The 23,145-nt window shown below is 47.9% G+C and overlaps 1 protein-coding gene across 2 annotated transcripts in view; it reads right to left on the reverse strand.

Moving 5' to 3' along the window:
- Positions 1-23,145, reverse strand: part of Kcnd3 (potassium voltage-gated channel subfamily D member 3) — a 215,700-nt gene that overhangs the window by 186,322 nt on the left and 6,233 nt on the right. For both annotated transcript variants that reach the window (XM_032897565.1, XM_032897566.1), the window contains exon 2: positions 21,355-22,536. In XM_032897565.1, the coding sequence (XP_032753456.1) occupies positions 21,355-22,460 (1,106 nt within the window). In that variant the 5' untranslated portion in view covers positions 22,461-22,536. The remainder of the gene's footprint in view (positions 1-21,354; positions 22,537-23,145) is intronic.

The raw sequence follows: 23,145 nt of genomic DNA on the forward strand, positions 1-23,145 counted from the left end.
CCATTGTGTAAATGCTCTACACTGGGCACCCTAAGCCAAAGCTGCCCTCCCATTAACTGGGGTCTTGTTGCTCACATCACCCTAGGCAACTCACTCATCATCACTTCCCACTCTCAGACAGGCAGGGCCCTCACTCAGGAGTCCCAGGAATAGGAAGCTCCCAAAGGCCCCTATGATCTAAGTTGCAAACATGGACTGGGCTCATTGCTCCTGCTTCCAAAAGCCAGCAGAGACAGGATGTGGTATTCTCTTCCTGCCTACTTCTGGGGGTGGGGTGGGGTGGGGGGAATGAAACTCAAGAGAGTAGCAATTGTGCCAACAGAAGTACTTGTATCCACGATGTCCATCCTGGATGCTGAGAGATACACTGTAGGTACACGGAATGATGGCAGAATGTCTTCCTCAGAGGCCCAAGGTATAAGAAGCTTCACAAATGGTCTCAAAGCCCTAGTAGCTTCTCTTTCTCCTGCTTTAAGCATTCCATGACCAAAGACACGTTTGTGTTTGCCTGAGTTGGCTCCATAGACGTCCCCAGAGAAGCCCTCCGGGGCCCTGCTAGCCACTTAGGGCTTGAGATGTCAGGTCAGGGACTGTATACTAGAGCCAAAGATCCTTAAGAGAGCTGATCACCAGTCTCAGAATGGTGGATAAAGCCCTGCTGAGTGACCCTGCAGATACCTCCTAGTCCTCAGTCAACCCCCAGACACAGAGTCCATTATGGGGTGGGGGGACTATAGGAGCCAAAGACCATCTAAGACCAATTGCCCATGACTCTCTCCCCATAAGAACTTAAAGACCCTTGGCTCAGATCATGGCCCATGAGAGTCTCTTCAAGCCCAGAAAGTGGCTAAGGACAGATCACTTGGGCCATCCCCAGGAAGCCTGGGCCAATGGTGAGGTGGAGAACGTGGGGACCCAGGCTGTGAGGGAAGAGGCTGATGAGCCATAGTCTTTGCTCTGACTTTAGAGGCACTTTCTCCCCACCCCCTCTCCTATTAAGATGGGAATGAGTGTGAGTCTCCAGGGATGGAGAGAGAACAGAACAGACTGTTTCCAGAGCACTTTCTACAGCACTCATCTTTCTATTTCTTAATTAGAAGCCCAAGGGAGCCTGGGGCCTTGGCAGTGAGTGAGGTTAGCAAGTGATGGGGGAATCCCATCTAAATGCCAGTTTACCCCTCCAGGGATGCCCCCTCTTTCCTAGGGCAGTGTCTTAACCCTTCTCCCCTCCCAACCAGAACAGTAGGGAGGGGACCTGAGCAAGGGCAGCCTTGGCTACATTGTGCCTTGAAAAGGGGTTGGGTGAAACAGTTCAGGGGTACAGATCTTTCTGCTTGGGGACCCAGGCAAGAGTTTGGTCTTGTTTGCTCTTTCCTGGTCAGCCGCTGGAGGCCCAGATTCTGACTCTCCACAGAGAGTCTGCCCACCTGTGCTCATCAGAAATGCTCTGTGTGCATTGGTGCCAGCAAGGCCATTGTGCTCTGAGCAGCCCCATCACCCTCATTAGACCTGGTTGGCACAATGCTTCCTGGTCTTTGTTGAGTAGGTCCACTTTCCTGACCAATTCATCCCTGATAAATAATTGTTTCCTCACTCATTCTAGGCAGCTCTACTCAAGGGAAGGTCAAACACTGGTCTGATGAGGACAGTCCTCTCTTTGGTCCCCCGGTGTCTGAAGGCTAGGGTTGACCTCCGTTAGTGAAGGGCCGCAGGCTGCTCTATGAGTCCCATCACATCCCTGGCAGCTGCCAGCATTTATGAGGCGCCTTCTCTTTCTGCCTCCCTTCCTACTGTCTAAATGTCTTTTCTCCCTCTTCCTGTGCTAAAGATATGCCTGTGGTATAGGAATAGGCTGGGGACCTGAGAGGATGTGGATGTGGGAAAGGGTATTTAAGGGGAGCACCTAAATAGCACTGTCCAGGAAGTGGATTGTTCTGCAGTCCAGTGTGATTGGGGTGACGCCTGACTATGACCCCTCACCTTCCTCACGTATACAACAGGACTCAAGCCAACCTCACCAGGCTGTGCGAACAATGACCATGGAGTGGGTCTAGCCCCATATCTGTGCTCCTCATAGATTCTGCCCCGTGCTTCCTTGGCCCGAGTTGCTGGCATACCATCTGGCATTGCTGGGTGAGCCAAAAGTTATTTACCAGTGACAGCTCTGTTCATCTGGCCATCACCAGTGCCCATGGACCCAAACCTCAGGGATGGCTGATATTGAGCAGGCCCTGCTGCCAGTTCCCGGCTTAGGCACTTCATAAACATCCTGATTTTAATCCTCATGGCAGTCTTCATTTGTCAGAAGAAAAGAAAGAGAGTCCCATGTTGACCTCTTCCTGGTCACACAGTAAGAAAGTGGCTGTCGTTATGAATCTGCTCTTACCAATGAGAAGCCTTCTGTGAGATGCCAGGTTAAGGATCAAGCCAAAAACTTAAAGTGCGGCTAGGTACAATCATACAAACAGTACTAAGCAAGTCCATGGCTCCTCACCCCCTGGTCTGGGACAGAAAGGAGAATCCATTCTCTGAACATTCACTGAGTTCTCAAATCCCACCCCAAGAAGCCACCTCATGCATGATGTGGCTTGGGGATGGAAAGTCCCGCACTTACGTTGACTTCTGGACCTCAGTAGAAACACCCAGCCTTTGACCACGCTAACACCAGTGTGGAGGCCCCTGACAACCCTGTAATTGCTCCCTGATATTTCCCCACCATGAAATCCAACCCATGCGGCTGATAACAAGCCCTTATTATCGGTGGCAGGTCACAAAAATGGCCACCAACATTTCTCACCCTTCTCCTTCACACCCGGTGTAATACAACATCACAGCTACTTCTGCCAAAAGGTGCAATTGATTTCTCTGTCCTCTGAATGGAGACTTGGCCACTAGATATTAGAAAAATTGAAAGAGCAGAGGCTTGAAGAGAACTTGCACACCGAGGGTTTGACCTTTCGTGCAGCTACTGGGGACTCTGCAGTTGCTGTCAATGGAGGGCTCTACTCTGCTCAGCTTTGCTGGGTGGTGAGAGGCCAGTGCTAAGCCAACCACCCCAGATGCCCCTGGTGCTCACTCATCAGATGAAGAACTATGAGTAAGCCCATGCTTGACCATCCTTAGGGAACCACAGATGACCTGAAGGAGAATAGAGCCAGCTAGACTATGACAACTGCCCTGTCCACTTAACCCACAGAATCACGAGAAGTAATCAATGTTTAAAGTTTAAGCTGCTACATTTTAAGGGTGATGTTCTGTGAAATAGGAGCTAACTGATTCAGATGCCCACAAGGAATGGAAGAAGGTGCTAGAAAATAAGTCGTGCTCTCCTTCAGAGCTGTGGTGATGGGAGTGCAGTCTGGCATAGAGGTTATAGGGTCACAGAGGCAGAAAGCCCATTTAAAACCTTCACCTCTGAGAAGTGGGGTGCTCTTGGATAAGTCACTTAAACTCTCCGTGCCCAAGTTTCCTTATCCATAGCACAGATGATGATGCCTATTGTTGGAGATGCTATGTAAGCAAGTAATAAACACAGAATGCCTAGAGGACTTCCTGGTCTACTATGTGAGGCTTTTCCTATTACTACCCAGACACATAGCCTTGTTACTTTTTCTGCTACAGTTTCCAGCTGTCATCAGGAGGATGCATGCTGACCACCAGATCCCCGGCTCCAGTCAGGCTGATGAGGCAGAGAAATAGTGTTTTCATGGAGGACAGAGGCTGAAGATCATGGGAGACGGTTGAATGAAAAACAGGTTGGGAACGACTGCATCTGCTATTTTTCTTTTTCCTCTGTTGTGTCCAAATCCATGACAAGAAGCAACTGAATGGAGGAAGGTGTTATCTTGGTCCACAATTCAAGAGTGCATTCAAAGGACACCAACCATGGCTGGGAAGGCATGGAGGTGGTATGAACGTGATACTACTGGTTACATTGTATCTGCAGTCAGGAAGCAGAGAGAAATAAATGCTGGTATTCAGCTTTCTTTCTCCTTTAATCCAGTCCAGAATACATAGGATACAGAATACCCACCTCCATAGGATACATCCATCCACATTTAGTGGGGTTTCAACTCAATCTAGAAAAATCCCTAATAGATATGCTTAAGGTTTGTCCCCTTGGGGACACTAGATCCTGTCATGTCAGCAACCAACATTAACCATCAGAATTATCTTCTAGGCAGTTTTCTGGGGCTGAGATGAGCGCAGAAATGTGACTTTCCTCACCCACTGTGGCACCGACACACACATATGGTTTCTTCTTTTTTGAAAGATTTACTATTAATGCATGGTGTTGGCTGCCCTCGGTATAAGCAGGCTATCCTCCTAGAGAGGCCACGGCGGTGTTCACAGGAAGTCATTCTCCAGAAAGAGAAAGGGGAGAGAGAGCAGGACCCTATCCGGGATATTCCTAATGCTACCCACAGCCGGTGTCTTTAAACTGCCTCTGGTTATAACTCTATTGCTGGTCAGGAGAGAAATGAACACTTACACACCAATAGAGATGCCTGGGCTGCTGGCCAGGGCCCAGTGGGGAGAGGACAGGGGCCAAGACTCCTCCTGGGCCACAGGACTAGGCTCTGGGAGCTGCCTGCTTTGCACATAGTGCTGAACTGGAGCAGATTTTCACTACAGATGGCCCAGTTGGGACCCTAATAGCAGGTGGGTGAAGTGATCCCTCAGACAGCCAAAACACAGGATATCAAAGCAGCCCATGACTTGTGGGCCATAGCATACATGTTAGGGATAACAGATACAGCTATGGTGGACACTCAGGACCCCTCAGCTTCCAAGGTGGCTATGAGGGTTGGAAACAGAGCTCTTAACAACGCCCTCTGCCCCAGGTTTGGATGGCCCCAGCGTAACAGGTAATTCCTATAACCATACTGGAAAACTCAGTTCTATGAGGAAATGCCATTAAAGCTCAGTTAGGAAAGTGACACAATTGAAGGGGGGGTCCCCTGGGATGGGTTTGTTTGTTTGTATGTTTTTGGTTTTAAGCAGAATTAAAGTGATATTTTCAACATCCTTGATGTTACTAAGCAGGAGACACCAGAATAGGCTGGAAACGGGAGAAAGGATTCCTGTGGTATTGGGGTGTTGGGGGGCCGGCTAGTTTCTTGCTTTGCATTTCACTTCCTTCCACAGCCAACTTTATGGGTTTTTTTCCAGGTCATTTTGGTCATTTTCTGTGACTGGTAACCAGAGTTGATAGGTGCTCATCATTGTATAAGGTCAGAACACATGGACAACATGTCAGAAATGTCTGTTGATTAAAGGATCTGGGCGACAACATAATGGAGTTCAGCCGCAGCTGGAGGCTCTGTTGCTCCTCCTTACTCACCCCTAACACTTTTCTTTTCATAAACAAGACTAAAAATTCAAGGAAGAGTCACTTGGCAATTTTCTCTAGGTTCTCCAGGCCCAGAGCAACTCTTTGAGAAAAGGAGGTAGGGGAGGGGTCCATTCATCTGTGGACCATTTCATCTAAGGAAATCTCTCTCCCCTCTCCCTTCTGTCCCCTCTCCCCTCTCCCTTCTGTCCCTCCCCCTCTCCCTTCTCTCCCCACAAAACAAAAGGACTCCCGATGGCAAAAAGAAAACAACGTCCATTTTTGATGATAGTCCAGGTTACCAGAGAATCTTCCCTGCCTCACCTGCCACCCTCACAGCAGGGAGACCTTCTCATTCGCCCGTGCACACAAACACACACTTTTCTTTTTCCTTTTTTCTTTTCTCTTTCCCTTTTTCTTTTCTTTTTTTCCTTTCTTTCTCTTTCTTCTTTTCCTTTTGAAGTAGGGTTACTCTGTGTAGCTCTGACTGTCCTAGAACTCACTCTGTAGACCAGGCTGGCCTTGAATTTAAGAGGCCCTCCTGCCTCTGTCTGAGTGCTGGGTTTAAAGGTGTGCACCACCACACCTAGCAACACACTCATGCATCTCTATATGCCCTCCCCTAAGAGCACCGTAGCCATTTCTCTCTCCCCTCCAGTTTTCGCTTTCTCCCTGGAGTTCCTTCTCAGCTCTGCAAACCATCTTTCTAGCAGGACTTACAGGCTCATACCAGTTCTGTCTCTTTGTGATTTCTCACAAAAACCTGATGATTCCTTGGCCTCATCCAGATAGAATTGGCAGCTCCTCCTTTACTTCATGCTTTGAAATGTACAACCCTTGTACCTGGGCTCACTCTCTAGTCTTACTCAGCTTAAAGTTTTTATGCCCAGTGTGTTTCTCAGGCCATTGCTGGTGCTTCTCACTCCACTTGGAGAGAAACACAGGGCCACAATGTGGCTTTGATGAACCGAGGCCATCCATTGAGCTCCTTATATGTGCTGGGGGGGGGGGGGAGGGGGGAGTGGGGATGGGGAGAGTGTCTACTTGTTGCTGGAGTCTAAGACCAGAGTCTCTCATGCTGAGGAGCCCAGAGCTGCTTGAAAGCATGGCTGTTTAATTCAGGCCTTTGGGTCTAGAAGAGACAGACAGAGAGAGTCTAGAGAGAGAGAGAGAGAGAGAGAGAGAGAGAGAGAGAGAGAGAGAGAGAGAGAGAGAGAGAGAGATTCCCTAGATGTGATACCTTTGCCATTTCTACATGGCTCTACTTCACTGTAACCACCTTAGCCACCTCTTGTTTCTCATCGTCTCCCTGCATTGGAAAGAAAGTCAATGGGAAGCTCACAGCCCCAAGGGAGCCTGCAAGCTTACCATCTCCCCGGTCCTCTCTAATCATTTAACGGTTGGTTTCATTCAAATAACTTAAAGTAAGGTAAGTCATGCTGCTTACACTACAGATGTGTAGGGTTGCATCCTATAGAGTCTGTGGGGATCTCATGTAATAAATAAGGGAAGTGGAAAAAGGAAGGGCCATTTGCAGACAATGATGACAACAGTATAAGAAAAATAAGTTGGTGAGGAAGGCGGGGCATGGAAAAGATAGAGGTGCCCATGAGGTGAGTAGTGGAAAAGTATGGGGGGGTCCAGCCACCCCCCAGAAGTCAGCCAGCCATATTGCATATGTTCTTGTCTGTTATCTCACGGGTTTAGCAAGGAGCCTGGGTGGTGGCTCACCCTAGAAGCTTACACACACACACTCTACTGGAACCCAGTCACACTGTCCATCCCAGGACAGATATCTGAGTCTCCAAGTGGTTTCTGCGACCATAATTCTCCCTGCCTTCCAAAACTATTTTCTAAAAAAGCCTTCTGGTTCCTCAAAACCACTGATTAAATGAGGAGAACGGGTTCTGTATGTAGAGCCCTGTGATCACTGACTCCTCTCAGACTTCTGCCAACTAAGAAATGGACCATAGCAAACAGGGGTATCTCCCCCTCCCCCAGAGTCATGTAGGTAGACCAGATGCCCTCTGCTGGAGTGGGTGAGGCCAGCACTGAAGAGAGACTGTGAACTAGACCCATTAAAGATCCTCGCCCCCAAGGTTGATGCCTGATGCCATTCTCCTGACCATACTGATGATCCCAGAGAACCGAATCAACAACTCCTTGCTTTTTCCAGCATGGCTTCCACCCTGGGGCTTCAGCAGACATTGACCTCAACTACAGCCTACTTCTTACCCCCAGGCTCCTGAAGGATCCCTAGGAAGGGGATTCCCAAGCAGGGCCTGTCAGGCCTCCCTATGGACTTGCGCTTCTTACGGGGAACTTTGGTCAAGGATTCTTAACTTCTGTCTTTTTTAGAGAAGAAGAAATAGAAATGGGAAGGTTGCCAAGTGTCTGACCATTTAAAGGCCAGTTCTTCTGGCGTTGATAACTCAGGTTACTAGGCTAATGACCTGTTTTCCTTGGAAGCAGAAAGGACTCAGGGCTTTAGTAGCTGTCTAGGAACAGGGAAGTCACCAAATACATCCCTCTCACCATTTAGAAGAAGACATTAACAACCAAAGAGGAGAGATAACCTTCCCAAGATCTCATAGTATCCAAAGCTAGTCCTACCATCACTTCCACTGGTTTCCGATCTGGTGATCTTTCCATGGTTCCCCAGAGCCCCACCCTTGCTTTAGGACTTGGCCAACCCACATAAGCCAGTTCAGGCATAAAGTACTACACTCTGAGTGTGGACTCCATAGCCTTTCCTCCTCAGATGAGAAGTTGCCTTTACATGGAGATATTCGGAAGTCAGGCATGGTGTAGGGGTGGGGAACAGGGAGGGGCATGGAGTTTCCTAAGCTCTCCCCAAGCTCTGCCCATCCTCTGAGGGTGGCAGTACAGCTGCAGGAGAATGTTTTGTTAACAGACACAACGCCTCTTGCCTGCTTGAAACATTCCTGTTGAAAGAGGATATGGGGCTGGAGTCTGGAGTCAAGGTAGATATGACTCTGAAGACATTTTCTGGTGCAGAAATCTTGGGAGAACTTCCAGAAGTGTTTGCAGGCAGGAGAGAGGGGCTGAGGAAGAAGGGAATGCACAAACAGCCTCCGATCATATACTGTACACTGTATACTGTATACTGTACACTGTATACTGTCCTTTCCCATCTCTCCCATGCAAGAATGGCACCAAAGAGGCAGCACAGTCCCATAGCCACACTGCTAAAACCTAAAACCGTCCATACCTGTTGTCTTAGTTAGGGTTTCGCTGCTGTGAACAGACACCATGACCAACGCAAGTCTTATAAAGGACAACATTTAATTGGGACTGGCTTACAGATTCAGAGGTTCCGTCCAGTATCAAGGTGGGAACATGGCAGCATCCAGGCAGACACAAGTACAGGAGGAGCTGAGAGTTCTACATCTTCATCTGAAGGCTGCTAGCAGAATACTGACTTCCAGGCACCTAGGATGAGGGTCTTACAGCCCACACCCACAGTGACACACCTACTCCAACAAGGAAGGCCACACCATTTAACAGTGCCACTCCTTGGGCCAAGCACATACAAACTGTCACACCTGGCACCAGGGCTCTTCAAGGAGGAACCAGCATTGGCCATGACAGTTCAGGGGTTAAAACCCCTAGGTGACTGCTCTACTCCCCATCCCCACCTTTGTGGAAGTAAAAGTAGTCACAGATCCATGACAAAGGGTCAGTTGCTAAGGGTGAGGACATCCAGGTACAGGAGGCCTAAGGCCAGCAGAAGAACACAGCCCTCTTCTCTAGCAGGCCAGTGTCCCTCAACTCTGAATTGGGCTGAGTTGTGATTCCTTTAGGGTGCTGAGAGGGGCCAGCTAGGACAAGAAGTAGCCAAAGGCCTCTGGAATGGTTATAGGGATGCCACCAAACAAGGCCACTTGGGACCAGAAATTCTCCAGGCAAGGAAATAGTTTGAGACTTGCAAAAGTTATTATAAAAGATATTTATGTAGTATGCGTATTTCCTTGGCAAGGGAGAGTTTGCAATGCAGTGGAGTTCCCACCTCTGCCTGTGTTGCTCCCCCTTTTCATCAGCCGTGCTTTGCCTATTGGTAACCTCCCTGCCTGCCTGTCACCAGTGTCCATTTCTCCACATGCCCAGACAAGCCCAGCTTCCACTTGCCTGTGCTGGCTGGCTTGGTCTCTCTGCCCTCGGACATTTTCTTCCTTACGTTCTGTGTTCATCCATTCCTCTCAGAACGTTTGTATACGAACCCTGCAGTATTAGTGAGGTAGGCCATTGTGTCTTTCTCTCTTGCATGAGACACAGCCAGGAAGGTTATTTTTTCCTTTTTCTGAGGAAACATCCTCCAGTTTCCTTTGGACTCAAGAGGCTGATGGGTGAGTAGGGAAGAGTGGATGCTACACAGACCAATTCTCTGGGAAACCCAGCCTCTCCACAGACAAGAAGTCAGTCTTGAGTAGGCCTCAAGACTTAACTACAAACCAGATGCAATAGCAAAAAATCTCCTTTCTAAGGTGGTTGGGAGGATAAGCCGGTCTAAAGAACCTGTATTAAGCTCATGCCTCGGTCATTGTTGAAGCCAAGCATCCTCAGCTACTGCTGTGAAGGGTAATGGATGGCAGTGGTCTCTCACGGTCAGGGTGAGCCTATTTCCACTCTTCCGTCCGTCTTCAGAACAGATGGCAAACACTCACTTCTCCACTGCTGAATTACAGCCCTAAAGAGGCTCAATCACAGCTCTTAAGTCATCGCTGTGGCCTGGGCATAGCCTCTCTCGGACTCCTAACCACCTGCTAGGGGCGCTGTCACGAAGGAAACTGGGAGCAGCTGCTGTCCCTCTGTCCTTCTGTCCTGTGACCCCCTAGACTTTCCTACACAGCAGGCTCCCCTTCCTTTCATTTCCCAACTTCATCCCTGTGTGTCTTTTAAGTCAACATTCCATTCTCATCTTTCATTCTTATCTATTTGTTTATTGTCAGGTCCTACCAGGGTGTCCACTCCAAGAACTTTTCTGTTCCGTCCACAACTTCTCTTCCTAGTACAGTGGTTCTCAACCTCCCTAATGCCTCGACCCTTTAGTACGGTTCCTCATGTTGTGCTGACCCCAACCCTAAAATTATTTGTATTGCTACTTTATAACTGCAATTTGGTTACTGTTATGAATTGTAATGGAAATATCTGTTATGCAGGATGTCTGATGTATGCCCCCCAACAGAGGGGTCATGACCCACAGGCTGAGACCCACAGCTCTAGTGTGATGCACATTCTCACTGTACCTGTTATATAAATGGCCAATTAATGCATTTAGTTTTTCTACTAGGGTCTTCAAGGTCTAGCTGAAATGCCATAACCTCCGTGGAACCAGCATTAACATGCCACTTCCACTGTCCCCTTCCTCTTTCCTTACCGAGGCCTGCAATACAGCTCTGTGAGCACAGACATCTTTTATTGGAGCGAGGCTCGTTAGGAGGCCCAGTGAACCCCAATGGACTCAGAAAACCTCAGTGTGACTGCAGTGTGGGAGCTTGGGCACAGTGTCATGGCCTTCCCATGTGCAGAATGGGATCAAATACCCACCTCATAGGGGTTGGAGCTTCCCTTCTCTCTCTTTGAAGGTCTGAATATGAACTTGAGTTGTGTCTTCTTCGCTGTGAGGTGCATTTACTGAATTATGAAAGCATCATTTTCCCTAGTTGCTTCCCAAAGACCCAAATGAGAGGCGGGGAGCCTGTCAAAGGACAGGTCCAGTGATTCAACAGGTGCAGCTAACATACTTCCCTCAGGGGGGGAGAAGAGAGCAAGTGGGAGAAGAAATGTCTCAAGTTCCTGAAATGCTGCCCCAGGGTCTGACACTGCAAAAGGCTGGCAAGACTGTAGCTCTCTCAGCATCACCCTGCGCCAGGCAGAGATGGCTCTAGGTCTGTCAGTGACGATTTCGATCTCCCCTCCTATCCACATGCTCACATAAGGGCATATTTATTTACTTTCTATTGCAAAACCCATGAACAGAAATTGTCCCCTGGTGGGTGCTGTTATTTATTTACCATTATAGGACACTAAAAATAAAACCATGTTTTACTCAGAGGATCAATCTCCCCTCTTAGTTATAGCAGAGACACAGTATGAAAGTGAAGTTCTATAGGCCAAGGAGACAGATAAGAGAGAGGCTTTAGTAAAGTTATTTGCAAATGGTACCAATGTACCTATCAGGGCTGTGCACTCAAGTAAGACACAGGCCAAGAATTCCTGAAAGTTCCTTCCTCACACCCTGCCTTCAAGAGTCTCTACCAATTTTCTCACTTAGCCTTGTTCTCCCGGAGGAGCCCCAGAGCCATTTTCTGGGGTTATCAGCAAATTTCACAGATTCAAAGTCAAGGTCATGGTCCCTCTCTCTTGAGCCCCCATCAACCTGTTCTTTCTCTAGAATCTGCAGCTTCATGCTTCTCATTAGTCACTCTTATATTCCAAAGTTCCTTCAGACCGCTCCTGGCTGTCTCCATTCAAGTCCTCTCTTGTTCTGCTGTAGCTATCTGGATTCAGAACGTCCTCACTTCTTACATCGTCAGTCTATGAATGACTGTATTGCATCCAAAAGATCTTCTAACACCCATCCAAGAGCCAGCTGCCAAGCGAATCTTCCTCATGGATGCACCCAGAACATCTTTCATGGCTCCTGATGCCTACCAACTGAGCTCCTTGTCCTCCTATTTTGGGTCCTCTGAGTCCCTGGCAAACGCTTTGTGCCTACCTATTATAAGCCATGTTCCTGTTCTTATATCCTAAACCCCAGCCAACAGGAGGCAAGCTTCCGAAGCATCATGCCCTGTCATGAGTTCCTTGTGTTTCCCATTCCCACTTCTTAAAACCCTACTCGCCATTGGTCTGCCTAAATGCCACCCACCTCCTCTGTGGGGCCAATCATTCATCAGAAGATATTGAATACTTATTCTGCAATACACCCTTCTGATCGTCTCAGAACATGGCCCTTTCTTTCTTGTACATGCCTGTGAACATACATCCCTTGCTATACCACAAACTTCTCAGGATATCCCTCCCCCGACTCTTGTTCCCCAGTCTGACTCATTATAACAGTACTGGTGAATGAACCATGGACCTTGCATATACTAGGCAAGCATTGGACCTCCGAGCTCCATACCCGGCCCTCTTATTTGTTTTTATATCTCCATCATTGCCTTGTACTTCACCTTGCAAACAGGATGTTTAATAGTTACTGAAGCAAATGAAACTTATGCTATCTATGGTTCCAATGCTGGTTACTTTAAACTTCTCCCCACTGCTAAAGTACATATATCCAGAGAGAAGTAAAAGTTAACTAATGCTTCTTAAAAGTCTATAAGCCTTTAATTAGGGTTAACTCTGCTACTCATGTCATTGGAAAAATAACTGCAAAGGATCCCATATCAGAAAGGGGAAAAAAAAAACCATTATTTTCTATCAGCCCTGGGCAGTATTGTATGATTTTTGAGCAGCTAGTGTTTTTTCTTCTTCTGTTTGACTGATCTATTGATATTTATGTTTATAATATCTCCTTAACTGGCTGGGAGACGGGGTGGAAGACAATGTGCAGAGCTATGCTGATGGGAGGAACCCAATGGAGAACGAAACGTTTGCTCCATACAACCTCAAAGGAAGGACGATGAACCATCCTGATAATGTCACAGACATTCAGAGTGTGGCAGACATCCCAAGATGTCTCTACGATGACTGCCGAGAGTAAAGACTCCCAGCTCCCACAATGCTCACCCTGGTTCCAAGATGATGAAGTGCCCCTGAGAGCGACGAGATCCGGGATGGGGTGGGGAAGGGGGCATGCTTCCGCTTTAGTTGGCACTGCAAGGTACCTTGCTGGGCCACTGGGAGCCACTGGATGCAAATCAAAGAGAATGAGATTTGCAACTTTGCATTGATAGCCAGTTAACTTAGGAGGGAAAGGTCCCCTTTGCCATTTCTGAAGCAAACAAATACCGCATGTGGCGATTCGGCAGCTGCATTAGTTGGTGAAAATTGATGCACATTTCATGTGTCAGGGAAGCTGAATCCCAGAGAATGGAGCCAGCCTCCCAGAAAATGGGTTCTTTATATAGTTCCATCCATTTATTGTTTGATTGGACTTTCTGTATATTAAATTCAAGCTGTTCCGCCACTCATGGGTATTCTGATGCGTTGCCTTGGTGGGAAATAATGAAGGTGATGGGATTTTACAGCATCGCGCTACAAAGGAGGCGTCTCCGGCCTCATCCATCTCTCCATCAACCAGCTTGTGTGTGAGGTGGCACTTATATTAAAATGATATTTCTGATTCACTTTAATGACACTCATTCAAGTCCTGGCACCCAGAATGTAATTACGTAAGCCAAATGTAATCTTCTTCCACCCAGTCATGGTCAGCCAAGGCTGGGCTCTCTTCCCCTCCAGTCCTACCTTCCCACATACCTAGCATTTGCATGGGGCTGGCGTGTTCTGAGGAAAACAAGATGGGCAAATAAGAAGCCAAACTCAGCACAAAGCCTGTCCAGGGGATGCCCCCAAACACAGGAGTAACTCCTTTCTCAAAACAAACAAATTTTTCTTAGACGTTGGTCGGAGGTCAATATTACACACTCTTTCCAAAGACGATTTCTGAGGGCTGACTTCCTACTTTCCAGAAGAGAACTGCTGACTTGAACATCACCAAAAGCAGAATCTCTACAAATGAGTGTTCCAGGGTCAGCTTCCCAGACACAGCAGGTTGTACGAAGGCTCTTGAGCCCAAGGATGGTGGAAGGGCCCTGCTCCAGTCCTTGGCTCAGAACTCCCAGCCTTTGTGGAGTGTGGTTCAGAGTTTTACATGGCCTAGGACTAGCACTCCTTCCTGGTTGGAAGAACCGAACACATTCAAGCGCAGCTGAGGGGGCTCGTTCCTGGCTGAGGAGAGGGAGGGCCCTCTGTTTTTTTGTTTACAGTATTTCGAGGCAGAATAATTGTGGTTCCTCAGGAAGAATCATGTTTGTGTTTACCAGTGTGTTTAAAGAAAGCACCACAAACAGAGTGGAGCAGAGAGAGCTTGAGATTGATTTCCAGACGTTCCGGAAGGGAACTGGGAAATGAATACCAGCGTGGAAATCCTTTTTCAAAAATTGCAGTGATCCAAACTGCCAGATCAGAAAGCAAAGGCATCACGAGGCTCCCAGAGCGAGACACCTGAGCTGCTCCCAGTGCCACCCATGTGAGTTAACCATTTTTGCAGAAGCCCTGGGTTAACCCTATGTTGAAGCAGAAACCACAGTCTCGGAGTGGTCTCTGTGTCAGAGCCAGGACTGGGCCCTCACGATGCTGAGCACGTGGCAAGCATATCCGTAGCTATTGCCTGGGTAAGGAAAAAGGGAAAGTCCCATCCAGCTCTCCCGCCCTGCTGCCAGCTACTCCTCTCTCCGATGCTGCGGCTACAACTTGGTTGTCTGGGCTTGCTGGTTCCCTGCCGATGTCCTAGCTGCTGCCCTGGGTTTTGGAGTCAAGCCTCTTGCCAAATGTTTCTCCCAAGGGTGTAGAAGGTCATCATGGCTAATCCCCTGCCATGAACTTTTAGCTGGCTTACTGGGAGAAAGGCCAGTGAATACTTCCTGAGAAAGCTTCCTGGTTTTTCTACTTTTAAAGTGTGTGTGTGTGTGTGTGTGTGTGTGTGTGTGTGTGTGTGTGTGTTCCACTTGTTAGTACATACAAGCAGAAGATATCCCCCAACACATGTGTATAGAGGCCAAAGGTCAACTTTGGGTGTCTTTTCTTTATCTCTCTTCACTTTTAACTTTTAAGACAGAGTTTCTCCCCTGAAGCACTTCAACCCAGCTATACTGACTGGCAGATGAGGTGCAGGGACTCACCTGTCTTCACACTCTCACTCCTATGCTGGAGTATAGTTTTGCCACTGTGCCTGGCTTTCAAGTAGTTTCTGGGGATCTCACCTGAAGTCCCCATGCTTGCACAGCAGGCACTGAGCTACTGTCCCAGCCTTCTCTCTACCTCTAAAGAGCCAATCTCTGCTCTCACCCATGATGTCACTACCATTGCCATGTTATCTTATGTTAAGGGATCAAGAAGGGCCTCTCAGATGCTGAACTCACCTATCAGAATATGGACGGAGTAGAGAAAAACAGGAAAAAAAAATCATCCGGTAAGAGGGTCCTTAATATGGTATTCTTGGAATAGCAAGGGAATTCCTAATGGAATCTCTCAAGGAGTGGCAGGAGATCAGAAAGTTAATGGGAGAATCAACTCAAGCTTCTGACAACCGTGCCACCTTGGCTCTGAATAGGAAGTCCCTGGGGACTGTTTCCAGGGGACCTGGTTGTTAGAGAAAAACCCAGCACTCCCTATGCATTATGATGTGTTTTATTCTCCCATGTATCCTAATAGTGTGTTTATTTATCTATTTACTGATTGTCCTTTCTATCAGAATGCAAGAATCGTAGTGCCTAGAACTTGATATTTGGGGAATATTGGAGAACAGCTGAATGAAGAGAGGCATGGTGGGTGGGAACTTATGGTTCTCTTTATGTCTCTCCCCAGCCCTGGAATGTCTCAAGATGACCATGTCAAGTAGCCTGATACTATGCAAAGGCTCACAGCAAACATTCCTTGCAAGAAGTCCCAGCCTTCCTAAGGCTGAAGCCTCGAGTGTTTTTCCTCCCTGTCTGCTCACTTCCAGGAAGACTCTTGGAGAAGACGGTGGAGGCTCACGTTGGGAAGATGACTGTTCACATTCTGAGGAAGGGAAATGTTTGGTTCTTCTTGCAGATTCACATCGCACTGTTATGAAATTATAGTGCTTGTGTATTCTGAGAGTCCGCAATGCCCTCTGGTACACAGTAGGCACTCACAAACATTGAAGGAAAGGAAGAGCCTTTGTTGAGATGTAAATTTGCATCCTCTTTTGGGAATTCCAGCACCAGGAAACTGTCAGTTAAGAAATGCTAACAAAGAAAAGACCTGCAGGTCATTCGTTCTCAGGAAGCAGAATACGGAGCAGGCCTGTGGGCAAGGGTCTACCTCACATAGATAACTTTGTCAGCCAGTATCTAGACTGAGGTATTGGTGATCCCTGTAAAAGTATAGACAGAATATTGAAAACTGAAGAAGTAATAAAACCACATCTCAGACAAGCTTCATATCTGGCACCAGGGGAGCCTGATCGAGAAGCTCAACCTTTGGTGTTCTTCTCTCTACTTCCAAGCCAAGTCTTCCTGCCTCCTGGAACCTCAGACAGACTCCCTTCAGGATTAGGTTTTTAAGGGAAATGCAAATCACCTGCAGACTGCTTCATGCTTGGAAGAAGTAAAAGAAAAAAATCCATTCTGCTTTTGTTAAAGTGATTTTTGGACACTGTCAAAAATGCTCTCATCTCAGAGCACAAGGTGACAGACAGGCTGCTGATGACAATTATGTAAGTGAGTCACTGTGTGTGGAACAGAGGCTGCTCTATACCTTCCCTGACCTTTCCCAAACCCAACTTCCCCACCCGCTTAAGATGTTCAAGAGCTGTCCAGTCCATCCAGGCCTGAAGCTGCTCCCCAAACCACCACAGACTCTGTGGACACACACCCAAAGCCTCCCAAATTCTTGCTTCCCTGTTTCTTCACCTGAGTTGCCCCAAGGTCTTGCTCAGCCAGTCCAGATCCACCATAATGCTAATCAAAGCCAAGCAAAATTAAGAAGGGAAATTTGCTTTGACAAAACTTACCTCATACAATACATTCCCAAACTAGTTATCTTTCTTATTTAATATTGGGAGTTCCACGTAATCCCTTTCCTTTGTTAACTGAGATAATTGGGGATTTGTTTTATTTATAGCATCAATTATGAACACAGAAATTAATCTTTGAATGGTGCATTTGGGAGCTCAACTGTCAAGGGAGCACAAGGGAAGCCTAGGCACAGCTCAGGGGTCTTTCCTACCAGCACAGGAGCCTGCTGAGGAAAGACATCTTCAAGCCTGGGTGATAATTTGGGCTGTCAGTTATTCTTGTGTGCTTAAAGTATTTTGAAATATTAAATAAATGGTGATAATTGGCTTCAGGAGAGCCTTCCCTGGAGAACATCTACCAACACACGAGTGAGGTAGTGGGAAAGCAACCAGAGCCCGGCAGAGCAAACACCTTCACTTACATTGGCTCTGAGCACCTTGCTTACTACTGCTCTGAGAAGGAGCTGAAGCCGCGCTGTTGATTAGAAATGGGAGCTTGGGAAGGAGTCGGGCAGGGAAGGGCCACAGACACCTGGGAGTTGCTAGAAGCAATTGGACAGGTGCAGACTTGGTCTGTCATAGTCACATGGGTTCAAAGTCAACATAGATTAAGAAAAAGATGAACTTCCTGCAATGGTGGAACCGGGCTAAAACTGGCCAGTGAATGTGGTTTGAACAGGAATCAGCCAGGAGAAAGGGAAAGTTTCCAGGATTGAGCCAGAGAGTCCCCTAGTAAGGGCAAGAACGTAAGTGTGGTCCTGTAAAGCAAGCATCTCAGTGGACAGATCAGGAACCAAGTACGGTCCGCTCTCCTCTCTCCTGGAACAGCAGAGCTGAGACAGCATCCAGGACTGGAGTGGCTGCCGGTTCAAATCTTAAATTTAAACTCAAGAAAGGACAGTTAGATCTGGGAGAGACCGAGAATGATATCCAACCAACCAAATGGGGAAGGTGTCCCATTTACACTGACCCCTCCATTAGAAAGCATTTTGCCAAGCACCTGCTATGTATAGCCAAACAAAAGAGCCTGGTAATGGTGCCAACTGCCAGCTCAGGTCAAAGTCAAAGTAGCTTGATCTAGCACAATCAGACAAGGTGGAAAGAAGAAAAAGAGCTGCTTTCTCGTAATCGGTCTGAACTGCAGGAAGATAGAACTAAAAGTTTCTCTTCTAGCTCATTTAGTTCACTCCTCAGAAGCTAGATATTTCAGAGTATTGTGGATGGGGAGGTGAATCTGTTTGTCACTGGGGAGTGGAGTGAGGCGGTCCAGGACCTGGAGGGGAGCCACAGCTACCTCTAGTGCAGGCAGATGCTTTTCCTTCTCACTTACCTTGTCCTGTAGTCTGCCTGCTCCCTGAACTACTCCAAGAAAGCAAGTATGAAGCCAGCACTGTCCACCGCGATGTTGGACTCGCACCTGCCTCTATAGACAAAGAAACCACCCTCTACCCCACAGTAAAAACAGTAGCAAAACCCCAAGCTTATCTATGAGGGCAGCCATTGGTCTCTAATGATGTCTTCTGACCTGTGCAGAAGGAAATGTAGGGTGTGTCCAGTCTCTGTGCCCAGGACAGGGCCTGGCATATAATATTCAGCAAGCTAGTGCTTGTCTAACTAGTAATTTGACTAGAGTAGAATATCACGCATCCTGAGACTATCTTTAAAAAAGCAATAATAAGTAAAAATAAGCCCAAGGGGCCCGATTGCTTTCTACTAGAGGTCATGATGGAGTGGGAACCGTAGGACACAGTGAAAGGAGAAAGGACATAGAAGACACATAACTGGCATCTGAAAATCCGCTCTGTGACTATGGGAAATTTACTGAACCCCTCTGAGCCTCACCTTCTGTACCTTTAAGGAGCTTTTCCTACCTTGCAAGGCTGCTGAGAGGACTTAAAGATAATATATGCAAAGTGCTCAGCACACTGCTGACACACAGTAGACACCCAGATGCTATTATACTAATAATAAAAAGTAATGGGCAGGTGGCCAGTAGTGTTCCTATTAATCTCCTTCAGGATGATCCCATTTTAACTCTGACACCCATCAATCTGCCTGCGATTTATCCCAGTACAAGTTCCTCCCTTTCGTGTCACCAATCCCATCAAGAGGCAACTAAAGGCACTGGTGACTCGGGATCATGTCAGGGGCATGCCTGAGTGCTGGGATAAGGTACCTGGGCTTCTTTAGGAAGAGGAAGGATAGTCAGGATCAGTGAGAAGGAGCAAATATGAAACCAAGCCCTCAGGTCACATTGTCCCAAACATCCCATAGTGCCAAAAGCTTACATCTGCCATTTGCTCCAAGAAAGATAAAGTCCCAGAGCTAAACACTCTTACTCTGGGGAGCAGCTGTCTGAAAGCATGTGTGCATGTGTATGCATGATGTGGGGTGCGTGTACATGTGTGTGTGCATGTGTTGTGTATGTGTATGTGTGCATGTGTGCGCATGTATGCATGATGTGGTGTGTGTGTACATGTGTGTGTTGTGTGTGTATGTGTGTGCATGTGCATGTGTGTGTGTTGTGTGTGTATATGTGTGTGGTGTGTGTACGTGTATGCATGATGTGGGGGTGTGTGTATATGTGTGTGCATGTGTGTATGTGGGGGGGTGTGCATGTGTGTATGTATGTGTATGTGTGTGTATGTATGTGTACATGTGTATGTATATGTGTGTGCATGTGGGTGTGTACATGTGTGTGTGCATGCGTGTGGGTTTGTGTGGGGTGTGCATGTGCATGTGTATGCATGATGTGGGGTGTGTGTGTGTATATGTGTGCATGTGTGTGTGGTGTGTGTGGTATATGTGTATGTGTATATGTGTATGCATGATGTGGGGTGTGTGTATCTTTGTGTGTGTGCATGCATGTGTGTGGTGTGTATGTGTATATGTATGTGTGTGTGTGTGTGTGTGTGTGTGTGTGCTCCCATGTGTGTGTACGCATGTTGGTCGGGAAGAATGGCTGTCTAGCTTTCTTTAGACAGACAGACTAAAGCGAATGCCTGGATCAAACCTGGCCTTCACAAATGGATGATGACATCCCTTAGCTCTCCTCCCTGCTCCTCCCTTGTGGCAGAATGACAAATGCAATCACTTTAAAAGGTCCAATCACCTGCTCAGTCATTCCCAATAAACACACGCAGCACTGTGGAATAACCTATAGCACCACAACAGGGGGTGTTCAGCCAGGAAAAAAAAATTGAATCACCAGGATCCCACCAACTGAATTGTCAAAGACCAAATAAAAAGCTTCATGAATTCTCCATCAGCGATATAACGCTTCCTTGTCTAAGCAAATCTAGACGCGGCATATGAATTGTGGAGGGATTTTTCATTAGTCTCATGGCTTCCGACTGCTGAGGCGGAAACCCCTCTGAAATCTATGTTTCCATAAAGCTGTCTTGATTTGCTCTAATCCTGTTAGGGTGAAGATTTTAATCTCCTTCCTGGGCCCCTTCCTCTGATGGAAAGCTTCACCTCCCAGCATCATAAATGTATGTTTGTGACCTCAGTGGAGTGGAGAACTTAGAGATCTGGAAGAGAAAGTCACCTGAGCCCTCACTGAGTACTTGTCTCTCCCTCTGATGATACTGCTGCTTGTCTGAGCACATGACCCATTGAGACCATTTCACAGACACACAGGTAGGTTGGGGTCATTCCAGCTCTGACTCCAGCTGATAAAACAAGACTGTTCCTTCTTTCTTGAGAAAAAAAGAAACCAGTACCTTGCTTTGCAGAAAACCCAAAATCATTGTCACAGAGAGAAATTCTAATCAGAGACACCGAATCCACGAGTGTCTGTGGCGGCAGAATAGAAACGAGGCAAAAGAGAAAGCGGCTTGGGAATATACTACAAAGAAAAGGCACAGGAGGGAACATGGAAGGAAACCTGCACGTGCAGATTGTAGGTCATTCACCTGACTTCTCCTAGCCTCTGCCCCACTGCCCACCGCTCTTTTTCTTTTCCTTCACAGTCCTTAGAAGCACTCCACCATCCCACCATGCCACCATGCACACTGAACTGGTTGTCTGGAGGACAGACATGGTGACTTACTTTCCCATGCTTTATAAAACATGTGCCTCGCCTCCCCCAATAAACTCGATTCAGAGCAAGTCACCACCCACAAACAAATCACTCATTCCTTTTCTGATTATTCTGCTTTCCTGGCACCCATGACTTGAGTGAAGGGCTTTTATCTCCAAACATTCTCTCCTCAATCCTGATACGCCATCTAAAGTTTTGTAATCAATCAACCCAACTCCACCCTTATTCAGGCCAGTGGTGCTGACTTACCCCAGTGTCGTCATGGTGACTATGGTGTACCAGAAAGACGCAGGGATGCTTGTGAACTTGCTGGCGGAGGAGCCCTTCTCAGCATAAAACATCACAGTGGCAAAGATGATGATGGCCATGGTGAGGGAGAAGAGAAGAAAGCCTAGTTCTGAGGCACAGCTCTTCAGGGTGTAGCCTAGGATCCGCAGGCCCTGGGAATGTCGGGAGAACTTGAAGATCCTGAAGACGCGGAAGACCCGGAGTGTGACAAATGCCCCGGACACGTCCTCGTTGTTGGTCATGACCAGGCCAATGTAATAGGGCATGATGGCCACCACGTCGATGATGCTCATCACACTGCGGATGAAGCGGTACCTGCTGGGTGCCGCGAAGAGTCGGAGGAGGTACTCCACCGTGAAGATCATGACGCACGCAGTGTCCAGGCAGAAGAAAGCCACGGAGTAGCGCTCTCCACACGGCAGTTCCTTGCTCCCAGGCACCGTGCCGCATGGCACCGTCTCCACCACGTTGGTGATCACCGAGACCGCAATGAAGAAGCCTGTCACGTAGTAGAAGACCAGTGCCAGGGTGCTGGTGTGTGGGTTCTCGAAGGCCCGCCACATGGTCTGGCGGAAGCTGAGGGAGGGCATGGACTCCTGGTTGTTCTCAGAGTCATTGTCATCCATGAGCCGCTCAGCATTCTCCCGCTTGCGGTCTTTGTACTCCTCATAGCAGCAGTCGCCAATGATCTCAGGGAGGATGCCATAGAAGGCCAGTTCATCGTCGTAGGCAGAGATGCATTCATAGCGTGGGTAGTGCAGCTTCCCAGTGCGGTAGAAGTTGAGCACACAACGGAACACTTCCGGGTCACGGTCAAAGAAGTACTCCTTGGTGTCCTCGTTGAAGAAGAACTCCTTCTCTGTGCTACCCAGCAGGGTGTCGGGATAGCGCTCCAGAGTGGTCCTCCAGGTCTGGAACCGACGTCCACTCACGTTGAGGACGATTAGCTCATCTTGCCGCTTGTTCTTGTCAGCTGGAGCTAGGGGCATGGGGCAGTTGGCCACTGGCATCCACCCAATGGCCGCAGCCCGGGCAAAAGGCAGCCAGGCTGCAACTCCTGCCGCCATGGTGACTCCAGCTTTTGGGCTGGTAGCTGCTCAGACACTGTACGCACCAGCTTGGAGTTAGTTAGTTCAGTGACCCCTGGAGGATAGGAGAGAGCAGAGAAAGGGCCTGAGTCCACTTTGATTTTTGGAGGAAAGGTACAGGGGAAGAATCATTGCTGAGTGAAACAGGAAGTCCCCATGCAATCACCAAAAGAGGGAACCACAATAGTGATACAAGGGCAGCACCTGACAAGGGGCTGTGCAAAGGGCCCGGCCATCAGATGTCTCGGACTGACTGACAAAGTGTCAAGCTCGAGGGGGCTCCAGGAGGACTTGGGAAGGAACACTTCTCTAACAGGAAGACCTGGGAAGATGGGTAATAATGAGCTCTGAAAGGTTATGGCGTTATTACGAATTTAAATTGGGAGAGGGTAAATGAGTTCTCATTAAACGAATTTAAAAGTGGGATAAACATGCTAATTTTTATTTCACTCCTCATCCACCAGGGTAATCAGGAATGGGGTGCCAATGAAGGATATCAAGTAAACACATCCTTTCTATTTCTCCCTGGTGGGAAGGAGACCGGGACTGGGTTTAGAAAATTCTGTCAAGGCAGGTGACTCAAGGAAGCCCAGAGCCCAGTGGAAAGTTCGCCCCCTAACTCCCATAGAGAAGGCTTCAGCTGGCGGATTGCTACTGACTCTTC

This window comes from Rattus rattus, chromosome 3 (genome assembly GCF_011064425.1).
Source record: "Rattus rattus isolate New Zealand chromosome 3, Rrattus_CSIRO_v1, whole genome shotgun sequence".
NCBI classification, from domain to species: domain Eukaryota; kingdom Metazoa; phylum Chordata; class Mammalia; order Rodentia; family Muridae; genus Rattus; species Rattus rattus.